The 12,171-nt window shown below is 35.7% G+C and overlaps 3 protein-coding genes across 3 annotated transcripts; 1 reads left to right on the top strand and 2 right to left on the bottom strand.

Annotated features, from left to right (window-relative positions):
* Positions 1-414: 414 nt before the first annotated feature.
* On the top strand, positions 415-1,564 carry LOC129317076 (universal stress protein PHOS34-like). The gene is made up of 4 exons (XM_054961413.1): positions 415-743; positions 871-980; positions 1,087-1,205; positions 1,309-1,564. The coding sequence occupies exons 1-4, from the start codon at positions 569-571 to the stop codon at positions 1,403-1,405; spliced, it is 501 nt and encodes a 166-aa protein (XP_054817388.1). The 5' UTR covers positions 415-568; the 3' UTR covers positions 1,406-1,564.
* Positions 1,565-1,658: 94 nt separating this feature from the next.
* On the bottom strand, positions 1,659-5,215 carry LOC129317074 (glutamate decarboxylase 1-like). The gene is made up of 6 exons (XM_054961411.1): positions 4,620-5,215; positions 3,215-3,415; positions 2,899-3,113; positions 2,545-2,798; positions 2,309-2,361; positions 1,659-2,173 (listed from the first exon to the last, which is right to left on the bottom strand). The coding sequence occupies exons 1-6, from the start codon at positions 4,908-4,910 to the stop codon at positions 1,673-1,675; spliced, it is 1,515 nt and encodes a 504-aa protein (XP_054817386.1). The 5' UTR covers positions 4,911-5,215; the 3' UTR covers positions 1,659-1,672.
* A 2,273-nt stretch (positions 5,216-7,488) lies between these two features.
* Positions 7,489-11,948, bottom strand: LOC129318203 (isocitrate dehydrogenase [NADP]). The gene is made up of 16 exons (XM_054962839.1): positions 11,715-11,948; positions 11,006-11,049; positions 10,800-10,909; positions 10,406-10,443; positions 10,134-10,211; positions 9,931-9,984; positions 9,748-9,849; positions 9,478-9,569; positions 9,267-9,370; positions 9,064-9,132; positions 8,850-8,965; positions 8,714-8,748; positions 8,392-8,534; positions 8,147-8,269; positions 7,958-8,052; positions 7,489-7,721 (listed from the first exon to the last, which is right to left on the bottom strand). Exons 1-15 carry the CDS (start codon positions 11,761-11,763, stop codon positions 7,971-7,973), a joined length of 1,239 nt encoding a protein of 412 aa, XP_054818814.1. The 5' UTR covers positions 11,764-11,948; the 3' UTR covers positions 7,489-7,721; positions 7,958-7,970.
* Between the last annotated feature and the right edge of the window lie 223 nt (positions 11,949-12,171).

Here is a 12,171-nt window from a genome sequence, read left to right as displayed (position 1 = left end):
TTTTTATAAGATAAGATCTTCTTAAAAATTATGCCTAATTCCTAAAAAATATTTCATTTCAATTCAATTATGTCGTTCTTTTACAAAAAAGAAATATTAATTAATATGCAAGACTAATTGGGAAGCACCAAAAAAGGAAAAAAAAACATTCTTTAATTATTTTGTTCATATGCATTGTAACTCAAGTGCAATTTGTTTTTAGTATTTATTGCACTTTTCTTAAAAATATTTCATTTTTCATTCATTAACTCTCAAGTAATTTTTTTCATGATCATAAAAATTTCAATATACAATTAATTGCTTAAAAATAAATATTAGCTATTATTTTAATTCAGCTTTTGAAAATATACAGTTTACTATAGTTACTTCAAGAAAAGAGTAACAAGTCCAAGCCATTTACGCAACCTTGCCCTGTTCAAGGAATTATGGCTGTCCCCTCTGCTCTCTAGCTCCTTCAAGAACATCTGCCACGACGAATAATTTCGAAAACGCAACAGTGTTACCGCCAAGAGTCCATTATATAACAAGAGATCTTTCACCTCTCATCAGTATCATCAATCGGTCAAAGATGGTAAAGTCACGCAGAGTTGGCATTGCAATAGACTTCTCTGCAACCAGCAAACTTGCTCTCCGATGGGCCGTAGATAATCTCATCAACCATGGAGATCACATCTTCTTGATCAACGTTCAGCCACCCAAGTCTGGTCATACCAGGAAGGAGCTTTTCGAAGACACTGGTTCACGTTAGTGCCCCTACTTCTCTTGGTTCTGCTTGGCCATACTTCTCCTCTGTTTTTTTTATCCCCCCGCCTATGGTTACTGTGTTGTTCTGTTTGATGACATCTTAATAAGATTTTTCTGGGTTTCCAGCTCTGGTGCCTCTGGAGGAGTTGAAGGAGATGAATTTCACGAAGCAATATGGGATTGCGAGGGACCCTGAAGTTCTGGATATCCTTGATACAGTGTCAAAAACCAAAGGGGTATTTCTATTTGATACTGTTGCTTTCTCTGTTCTTCATTAGCTTTCTTTTCTTAGGCGATTACTCTAAAAAAATTGCATCATTTTCTGTATGGAAATTGAAATAGGCTAAAGTAGCAGCAAAGGTGTATTGGGGAGATCCAAGGGAGAAGCTTTGTGCTGCTGCTGAAGATCTTAAGCTTGACTCTCTGGTAATTGGAAGCAGAGGTTTAGGCTCCATCAAAAGGTAAAAGCTATCTCATTTTTTATGGAAATATCTTATTTTGCTTTTGTCATTTCATAGAGTAGCTTCAATCTGTGTGATTTTTCCTGGGTTTTTTTTTTTCCAGGTTGTTGTTGGGCAGTGTAAGCAATTATGTGGTCACAAATGCTTCATGCGCCGTCACAGTGGTTAAGGGGAACCTGTCTTCCAATTCAAGACACTGATATGGATTGTGTTTGGTTGTATTTCTTTAAAGACAATTCAAAAAAGAAAAATGTTTGATTGAAAGGTGCTAGTGAACATATATATTTTTTTTTTCATGTATCGTTGGCTTTTCATGAATTGAGAATAACAGCGTCCAATTTAAAATTCTCCAAAAAGAATTATAGCAGCGAAACTCCTGCTTATTCATTCTTCTGCACGTGATTAATCTAAAGAGACCACTTGCAACGATAACCTCAAGAAAAAAACAAGCTTGGAAGGAATGAAATTTAGCAAACACCATTCATCTTCTCGTTCATCTTCTTCCTGTCGGACACGAACTTCCTCCAGGCCGTAGTAATTTCCCTTTGGGTCTCGAGAGCACTCTTCTTCGGGACGAGATGGCCATTTTCTGCCATTTGCGCGGTGACATTGACGGTGGTGCTCTCTATGACCCGGCCGGGAAGCAAATCGAGCTCGTGCAAGACTTTCTGGATATCAATGACGAGACGCTCAGCGAAGGTTCGAGAGAAGTCCTCTCTGATGACGACGCGGAGGACGGTGACCCTCTGGGCATCTGGAGGCATAGTGTAGGCTGGCACGATCCACCCATAGCGCTTCAAGAAATCTGAGACTTGGAATTCATTGAAGTGGCTGTGATCCTTCAAGGTGAAGGCCACCAATGGCACTCCTTCGTCTTTTGATATGATGTTAAAGCGCCCTGTTTTCTCCAACCCCTCTTTCAGCACTATCATGTTGTCTCTGCAGTTTTCCATCACATTCCTATATCCCTGCATATAAACCAGTCAAACACACATCAATTACGGCATTGATCCTATAAACGATTAGAATGATTACGACAACAGATTTCAAGCAAAGTTGACTTTTCATAATCACAAATGGTGGTTCTGGGTTGGTCATGGTACCTCATGGCCCAGGCGGATAAGCTGGTAGTACTGAGCAATGACTTGACTAGAACCTGCATTGAATTATCATATCAGGGTATAGTTTTGAACGTGAAAACGGTGAGAAGTGCCAATAGGCCTGTGACTTTAGTGGCACCCAGTCATGGGCTTAAACTCGCTTATTTTCAAATTGTTTCAGCTTGTCCCTTGTGGTTAAAATGGTGAGAAGTTGAGTGAGTTGGGCGTATATAGATTACCTTTGGAGAAGTTGAGGGTGAAGGTGGGCTGATCAGCTCCAAGGTAGTTAATGTGGAAGATGAGCTCCTCAGGCAAATCTTCCTTGCTTCTCCAAATGACCCAACCAATCCCTGCATACACGAGTCCATACTTGTGTCCACTGACGTTGATGCTCTTCACAAGTGGCAAGCGAAAGTCCCACTCGAGTTCTGGATATAGAAATGGTGCGATGAAGCCACCACTGGCTGCATCCACATGGATTGGAGTATCCCATCTGCCAGAATGAGTTTAATAGGTCAATTTCAATTCAGGTCCAAGAATTTGACTGTGTGCTTGAAAGAACGTTCAAGGCCTAAACATGGAGGGAGAGATACCCAGTTTCGTTATTCTTCTCAATTAAGAGATCATTTAAGCGTCTGACATCTTCGAATTCTCCATTGAGAGTGGAACCAAGGATAGCAGCAACGCAGATGGTGTTCTCATCCACCATTTCCACTGCCTTTTCAGGGTCCATTACGAAGTAATCTTCCCTCAGCTTCACCTCTTTCAGTTCCACCTCGAAGTACCTTGCGAATTTCTCCCAGCAAACCTTTCATAAGATTATAAAACTTGATGATCAGTGCCTTGAAAGACTTGCAAAACAAATCGATCAAATGAACAAAATGGGAATGTGTAATTGATTGACTGTACCTGAACGTTAGCACCGGTGACAATATTGGGTTTGTCGATGAGCTTGCCCTCGGCTCTCCTTCTGTTCTGCCACTTTCTTTTGAAAGCCAAGCCAGCTAACATGATGGCCTCCGATGAGCCAACTGTGCCAACACCAACAGCAGGTTCTGAATCTTGAAGAGGCGCGTTGAAAAGATGAGCTATCATGTTCACGCACCGATTCTGCAACATCGAACCTCAGTCACTCAGGACTACTAATAAATGTTACATAGTGTGCAAATTATTTGCTTCTCATCAGATTAGTACAAGTGGATTTAAATTTAAAAAAGTATTAGTAACAACGCTTAATCTTGATTTTTCTATAATTTATTTTGTTCAGTAATAAGTTTCCAGAAAATTGTAAAACCAGAAATTGTGGGTGTGGTAAAACAAAAAGGTTAAATGCATCTTAACACAGATTGTATAATAAAAAAAAAATTCTAACTTAAAGTTCACAATGTGACAGCATCTAACAACTCACCTTTAACTGATTTGGGAAGAATTTAAAATTAATTTTTTTTTAAAAAAATAAAGGTAGGGAAGAGAGATAAGGAAGGTGCTAGAGTTAAGGGTGTTTAAAATTGTACCCGTCTCAGTCGACTCATATCTATTCTAATTATGTTGGAATAGGTCTATTCTAGTCCCAAAATATTGAGACAAAATTTTTATGAGACGGAATGAAATTTGAGATCACTTTCAAAACATCAAGTATATAATACATGTATTTTTTACATTTCGGTCAATTTAGGTTCAGCATGCCGTTTACTCGTTTCGCCTTCACTTTTCAATCTTCAACATTGACTCTCAAATGTTGTCTCTTCTCTCTCTAGGTATATGTACATATATGTGGTTTGTGGAATTTATAATAGTGAAGATATATTCCTGTAAAGCTCAACATCATGCAACGCTTATCTAGCTTGGTCTTTTTCCCTTTATTATAGGTTAATTGTTATAGTATTATTAATTGCTAACAATTGATGTTGACTCGAACCAAATTAACTACTACGCAAATGATAAATGACACAAATCAAATATATAAAATCTCAACAGTTTCATAATGTACAAGGTTAGATTATCTACCACCCATAGTACCGTATTTCTTATATGACTTTATGTTTACTTATTGTTTTACTTGTAAATTTATAGTCGTGGTTGATATAGTTTAATAATTAATTTTAAATTGTTGTGATTTATATATTATCATATTATTTTTTATTTTAGATTTAACAAATTTTGCAATTTACTAATAATGTTATTTTTTAGGTCACTTTCCTGTGCCTCCTTTATTGGGATGTTCTGATGCCAGACACGAAATAAAAAATTAATCCTTTTATCATTTTTCAGAATGAAACACGAAACAATGTCCCGCTCCCATGAACACCCTTACCTGGAGCTCAGTGGTGACGGGGTACTCGTCCATGTCGACGTAATTCTTGTTGATGGCGGACATGATGAGCTTGTCGCACTCAGGCTCCATCCAGGTGGTGACGAAGGAGGCAAGGTTCAGCCTGGGATTGCCGTCCAGCATCAGCTCATCGTTTATGATCTGGTACGCCGCCTCCTTCGGGATCGAGTTCTCCGCCATCTTGAACCTCGGTAACGGTGCTCTCACGTACCGCGACGCGAACGTCGAGTGGACCGAAACGTCCGTCTGAGAAGCTGTCTTTGACAGAACCATCGCCAACACAAAAACGGAGGATCGCGGCGGGGAAGAGAGATTAATTAATGTGCGTGAAATTAACCACAGAGAGAGAGAGAGAGAGAGAGAGAGTTTGAATTTGAAATCAGATGGTATTATGATATAATGAAGAATAACGAAGAGGGAGAGTTAATAGAGAGAGTGAGCGGTGAGTGGGATAAAATGAAGCGACTTCTGCGCAAGAAAACACGATTCCAAAACCAATCATGCTCAAAGTCTATTCTCTATACATGGAAACCCCTATTTTTTTCCTTTCATTGAAACAAATTTTGTGGAAAATGACGTTTCAAAGCCCTATAAAAGCACTTACTTACTACAATCATGGACTTGGAATTCTAGAAATCCCACGAAAAGACCAAAGTCCTTGGAGGTGGGAAATTTGAGTGAACTTGTTATAAGATTTAATTGTTGGTCTTATATAATTTCTTGGCTAGTGAAAAATGAAAGCTAGGCAAAAAATATTTTGCAACTCATTTAAAAATAAGTTTTTTTTTTCAAGTAACTTTGTCACTTATAAATGAGTTGTGAAATATTTTCAACATAATTTTCAATTCTCAATGGTTATGCATCACTTCAAATGTGATTAAATCACAACAAGAATTGAGCTTCCATCGATGATGACTCCATCAACGGCAATGGCGGTGATTCCAGCACCTATATACTAATAGGTCACAAAGTTGGATGGAGGACGAGGGAGCGAAGAAAGGAGGCTCATATTTTTCCTCGTCAACATTGATTTATAGGAACTCGTTTTATTTTTATGATACTGTATTTATTAATTAAGTCGTAACTCTTAAACTTATCAATAAAACATGTCATATTATTATGATAATATCCTCTTCCAAAAGATGAACGTTCCTGTGCTATGTGTTGTATTACTATCAATACATTAGTAAAGTAAAACAATGTATTTTCTCGAGGTCGAAAAGAGGAGATAGAAAAGAAAGAATTATGTTGTTTGAGTTAAAATATAAAACATCACTCGATATGTTGTAAAGTCATTTAGGTTAAATTATTGAAGAATTAGGCCCAATCTAAACAAAAGGGCCAACCCTGAGCTTAATGGAAGGCCATGATAGGGTGAACATACCAAAATTTTATTAGTTGCAAATATTATACAGTTGGCACATAAAGACACGATCTCTAAGTGATTTCAAAATCTATAGGAGCAGTATCATCGTGCCCAAATATCTCAGTGAGATAGGCTAGTTGTCAAAAATGAAGACCATTGGGTAAAGATCATGCCATGAGTTTTGCATGATTCCTGAAATCTTAAAGGAGAGACTACCATCACTTCAACATTATAAATAGAATATAAAAATATAGAAGAAAGACAGTCAACACTCAATAAAGACTCACATTTTGCACTCATAACTTTTCAAGTCTAGCAATTAGTTTTTAACTTCAATTTAAGCTTATAATCTTTTCACATTTCAATAGAAATTAAAAATAAAGGAGAGACAACCATCACTTCAACATTATAAATAGAATATGAAAATACAGAAGAAGGACAGTCAACACTCAACAAAGACTCACATTTTACACTCATAACTTTTTAGGTCTAGTAATTAGTTTTTAACTTCAATTTAAGCTTATAATCTTTTCACATTTCAATAAAAATTAAAAACACTCGTTTTATCAAATCTTACATATCTTTTTACATTCGAGTAAATTGTGTTAAAGGAGCTTAAGACTTTTTTATTATCAATTAAGACTCAATGTTTTTAACACACCTAATATTTATTGTTCACACATGAACACATGTATTATTCAAAAAAAAAAAACAAAGAAAGAAAGTAAAACTCATGAGATTTAGAATCTAATTGGTTTTTTATTCTCATCTTTAAAAAATATATATTTTGCAACAATTTCTAAAATTGTTTTTAAAACAAAAGAAAAAGAAAATTTATTTAGTTGTATTAATTTAAAAGCAATTTTCAAATTAAAAAGTCAATTAATAATGAATAGTAGTGACTTATGATAATTATTGATCAAGTAAATATAATTTTTAATAATTAAATGTAATGTATTTTAAAAATAAGTAAAATAAAATGAAAACATCTTTAAATGTTTCTATTTTTTGTTTTTAAAAATAAAAATTTTTTAAAAAAATAATTAGATTCAAAACATTCATTTAAATAAGTTTTTTTTAACAAAAAACTATTTTTTAAAAATAAAAAGCAAACGAACCCTTAATTCTCATGTCTAGATGTTAGTAAAAGATAAAAAAAAAAAATTACATCCAACCCCTCAAAAAAATTAATCATAAATAATGCCAATATGAAATGAATTGTTATTAAAATAAAAACATAATTTTTTTTAATGAAACTTGTTGGTCCCTTATCTCTAATTAATTCTCTTGAGAAAGGGTTATATGTAATTCTCCCAAAGAAAAAGAACATCAAGCTTAAGTTTCATAACAAATAGACCTTGTTTTAGAATATGTACTTATTTATAATTATAAATATTATTTTTTATAAATTTTAAGTCTTTTAATTCTTGAGACTAAGTATGTTTAATTGTATGTTGAAAAAGGCAAACATGCAAGGAAAGCAAAAACAACAGAAATAAGGCCAAATCCATTTCCAAGGAATCAATAGAAATTACACAAGACTATCTGTTTTTGCAATCAGGGCTAATAACCAAGCCCATATCTTCCATTCAACACAGGGAGGGAGGAAAAGGGTCCAAATATGAGAGACCAATGATTCTTTTCCTTCCGTTTATTCTTCTCGAGAATATAGCATCAGCTGAATGACCTCCTGTTTCACAATTCCCACCTATCTGAAACTGCCACGAAAACAATAGCTAATTAGGCAAATTTTCATAAATGAATGTTGACTCCCATACAAAACTGCCACAACCCCCAAGAACAGACAAGTATAGTTCTGGCATAAAACAAGGAAAAACGGGGCAAGTGATAGACTGATAAATGATGCAGTACTTTCCAACATTTCAATGTTTTCTGCGCGCATAGAAATAAAATATCGTTGCTTAAATATGAAGGGGACTAGAAAGCAGCTTACCAGACTCTTAGGCCTAAGCAGAAAGTTTGGCTTTAAGCTCATTTGCCACAGCATCAATGAACTCCTCGGTGCTCAGATATTTCTCCCTAGAAAGCCTGCTTGCACGTGAAATGTTATGCGAAAAATCAATCATGACTCCCAGAAATGCCAAAATTGGCAAATGTTGCAACAAATTAACAGGTAACATACTTAGATCCATGAATAATGAGAGCCAAATCCTTGGTCATCTTCCCAGATTCTACTGTACCAATGCAAGCAGCCTCTAGTTTTTCAGTGAAATCCAAGAGTCTAGCATTGTCGTCCAACTTTGCCCTGTCAATAAAAATGCATTTTAATTTCCCACTAAATCAAGATCAAACATCATAACTGAAGAAGCTAGTACAAGGGGAAAGGAACAAAGCACTCAACACTGCAGTTTAATTGCAGTTAAATACCTGTGGGCTAGGCCTCTGGTCCAAGCAAAGATGGATGCTATGCTATTTGTACTGGTTTCCCCTCCCTTCTGATGAACCCTGAAATGGCGTGTAACTGTACCATGGGCTGCTTCTGCTTCTATGGTCTTTCCATCGGGACAAACCTGAACCCAACCCATACTTTCAGTTTTGTGTAAGCATGAAAATACCAAGAAGCCTCAAATGGGTATTACCCAACCAAATCATGAGGTACAGGCTCAGCAAATCAGCCGTTGCGAGTGAATACCAGCTAAAAGAGAGTACACTATCACATAAATGTATCAGGACGTAAAATAACACTTACCAGTACTGATGTCATCAGACCCAGTGATCCAAAACCTAAAACAACATAAAAAGGTATTAGTGACGGATAAAAAAGGTATCAAGTATCTAAAGTAGAAAAAGAAAATAACAAAAGTAAAAAAGGATATCATACAAACCTTGAGCTAAGAAATCACTTTGGACATCTCCATCATAGTTTTTGCATGCCCATACATAACCTCCTTCACTCTTGAGAGCATACGCAACCATATCATCAATGAGCCGGTGCTCATACCTTCCAGTCCATGAGATAAATGTAATAAGATAAATGTATAATAAACGATTTTTTTTTTTTTTTGCCTTTTGGCAGTATCTAGGCATTCGAACACTTACCATATACCAGCAGCCTCAAACTTTGATTTCCAGCCGGCCTCATAAACTTCTTGAAAAATGTCCTTAAATCTTCAACCAATAAGTGAATAGAAATACAATTAAACAGGGCAAAATAACACCAGGCCAAATCAAATGACTACAAAACCATAACTGCAAATTTGTTGCCTGGAATGAAAATAAATAACAAACTAAATGTAGCATACCTTCCATCATACTTCTTAAGAATTGTATTTTTTGTGCTAAGATATAGAGGCCATTTTTTCTGATAAGCAGTTGACATGGAAGCCTCAGCAAATGCACGGATAGACTGTAAGCATCAAAAGAAAAGGAAAAGAAAGAAAAAAAGAATATCACTAACTTGCAAAATCAGTGAGCTTTACCCAATCAAACCGGCAAAGGACATTGTAAATCAACCTCATCAGTGTTATACATGGCTAACGTAACACCCCCTTCACCAGTGAAGTTATAAACCTCTAGTTCAGTCTTCTCACCCTGCCCTTCTGGCACTGCAAGAATAAAGAAAACATGAGTAGTTCACAATTACTAATTTAACAAACATAATAAATAGATGCTGGTTCTCCAGGAAATAGGAAGGAATGAGATACATGAACTAATAAAAATTAAAATGTCAAGGTAACAATAATATGATAACAACAAAGTCCCATTTAAAAGCAGAATGCATACCAAAAACTAGCTTCAGTTGTCCAGCCCCTTTGATAACTGTGTCAGTGGCTCGATATTGGTCACCAAAGGCATGCCTTCCAATGCAAATTGGCTTAGTCCAGCCTGCAAAATTTTATCATTAGAATATTTGCACTCCATAAATCAAGAAGCAAAGTAGCAAAATGCAAAATTCAATATAAGTACCTGGAACAAGTCGAGGAATGTTCTTGCAAAGAATTGGTTCTCTAAAGACAGTTCCTAGAAGAATTTTGCAACAGTGTAACCAATAAGAAATCAATAAAAATTGTAACTCATCTTTCACTTATCAACCACAAGACACAAACAAGAAACATAATTTAGTCACTAGCATTTAACATATAGTAACCAACAAATGAAAGTTCAGTTACCATTCAAAATGTTCCTGATTGTACCATTCGGACTCTTCCACATTTGCTTCAGGCCAAACTCCTTCACACGAGCTTCATCTGCTCATAAAAAGACCACAAATCTTAGTGCTGCTAAGTGTCGACATCAATAACCTACCTTTAAGATGTTAAATTCCTCAAAAACGATAAAAACATTAAAATTGCAGGGCATTCCCTTTCTCATTTTTGTCAATGTAAGTGAATGTATGAATGCAAAGTTCTGTCGGGAAAAAAAATAGAGCCAGACACAATACCTGGAGTAATAGTTGCGCACTTGATTGCTACATTATACCTGTATAACAGTGCGCAATCATCAGAGAAACAAGGAAAAAAAAAATCATACAAAGACAGAGTAGAAAGTAATCATTTAATCACCCTAGATTCAAAATTATGGTCCAGATATATGGAAATAAAAAATTTAAAAAGTTATCGCACATTTATTTTTTGCATATCACCCTAAAAAAAGGGGGGGAAATTTCATGCATAACATTCTTTCTAATCTTACAATATTCAAAAGAAACTTGAAAAAGAATAATTTCTAAGTCAGTCCATGACTTCAAGCTAAAAAACATTTTAGAAAGGAAGAAACGCTAAAACTTTCAACTGATTTTGAATTACAAGGATTAAACAAATAAAGTAAAAACATACTTAAGAGTAGCTTCTGCACTTTCAACAGTAACTTTATCGTTAGTCTCGTCACGGTAAGGAAGGCCTAGGTCAAAATATTTGATGTCCAGATCGAGAAATGGAAGAATGAGCTGTCAGAAAAAAGTTAGAATTAAGTCATGACAAATCCAAAAATATATCCTGATAGTCACACTAAGAGCAAAGAGTCAAAGACGATGAAAAATCACGTTATCCTTGATTGACTTCCAGATAATTCGAGTCATTTCATCTCCTGCAGTGCAGCAATTAGAAAGAATGCCGTTAGCAAAGTAAGGATTTCCGAATAGAAAAATGTAATCAGTCATGCAAGACATATAAATCAAATTAAAAATACTGTATTATTATATTTGCATTCCATAATTTGTGTCGATAAAGAGCATTGTCCTCTAGAAGGCCAGTTTAAAATAGGAAATCGAATTACCGTGAATGCTTAAATTACTATTGACCTATCATTCGAAGATTCTAAACAAACACAAGAAACATTGACCAGACTAGCTAGTTCAACCTCATCTAGAAAATGCCAACAATTTAATGAAGATTACACTCCACAGCCGCTGATTTTACCGGATGCGAGCAGATCAAAATATTCACGAAAAGAAGTGGGCAGACCGCAATTTAGAAAAACTTGTTTATGCATTACTCAAACAGAAAAATACGTCCATAGATTAAAAAAGTAAACAGAAGAAAATGAGAGACTAGCCAAATTCAGGTGAAAGGAAAATAACAACAGAATGGCAACCCAGGCCCACGATACAAGAATATCTCGAAAATGCATAAAGCCACAAAATGGCCCGCAGAATATCACAAGAGAAAGATCTTGTTTAAGCAAGTAACGAGAAGACAGAGACACATCGAAGAGTAAGATGAACGGAATGAAGCAATCAGATCCAAACGCACCGTCCATCTCAACGATGGGATTGGCGACCTTGATCTTTTCGAATCCCATTTTTCACTTGCTTTCTGAGCGAAGATCTTGCTGAAGAGGCGAAAGACGGAGATGTGTGGACAACCTCCGCCGGCGGCGAGAGAATGAGAGAAGAAGAGAGACGAGGGAGTTGGTAGGTGAAGCGTGGAAACGAGCAACGAATAGAAATACCCGATTCAGGGTAGAAGACCAAATTTTAAGGAGGCGCAAAAGGCAAGAGGAGCAAGGAAATTGAACTTATATTTTACTTGCCAATGTCCGATATACCCTTTAATATATACCAACTTACTTCTTTGCCATCACTATTAATTGGGAATTTGATTTATTTTTTTTTTTGAACCAGCCATTGAGAATTGGAAAAATTGTCACAAAATCCATGAAAATTGCTTTAAAAAATCAAGAATAATTTAAGGACTAAATACATTCTAA

The sequence above is a fragment of the Prosopis cineraria genome, unplaced genomic scaffold, assembly GCF_029017545.1.
Source record: "Prosopis cineraria cultivar Desert tree isolate PC_DT_omini unplaced genomic scaffold, ASM2901754v1 PC8, whole genome shotgun sequence".
NCBI lineage: Eukaryota > Viridiplantae > Streptophyta > Magnoliopsida > Fabales > Fabaceae > Prosopis > Prosopis cineraria.
This window is presented reverse-complemented; position numbering and strand designations above follow the sequence as displayed.

Bases quoted from the DNA above. Each gene is read 5' to 3' on its own strand.
- LOC129317076 (XM_054961413.1), top strand. From the start codon at position 569: ATGGTAAAGTCACGCAGAGTTGGCATTGCAATAGACTTCTCTGCAACC. The intron at 744-870 runs GTTAGTGCCCCT...CTGGGTTTCCAG, and splicing joins TTTCGAAGACACTGGTTCAC to CTCTGGTGCCTCTGGAGGAG. The intron at 981-1,086 runs GTATTTCTATTT...AAATTGAAATAG, and splicing joins CAGTGTCAAAAACCAAAGGG to GCTAAAGTAGCAGCAAAGGT.
- LOC129317074 (XM_054961411.1), bottom strand. From the start codon at position 4,910: ATGGTTCTGTCAAAGACAGCTTCTCAGACGGACGTTTCGGTCCACTCG. The intron at 3,114-3,214 runs GTACAGTCAATC...ATCTTATGAAAG, and splicing joins TCACCGGTGCTAACGTTCAG to GTTTGCTGGGAGAAATTCGC. The intron at 2,799-2,898 runs GTATCTCTCCCT...TCATTCTGGCAG, and splicing joins GAGAAGAATAACGAAACTGG to ATGGGATACTCCAATCCATG.
- LOC129318203 (XM_054962839.1), bottom strand. From the start codon at position 11,763: ATGGGATTCGAAAAGATCAAGGTCGCCAATCCCATCGTTGAGATGGAC. The intron at 9,371-9,477 runs GTTGATTTACAA...TGATGCTTACAG, and splicing joins CCATGTATAACACTGATGAG to TCTATCCGTGCATTTGCTGA. The intron at 8,966-9,063 runs GTAAGTGTTCGA...ATGGACTGGAAG, and splicing joins TTTGAGGCTGCTGGTATATG to GTATGAGCACCGGCTCATTG.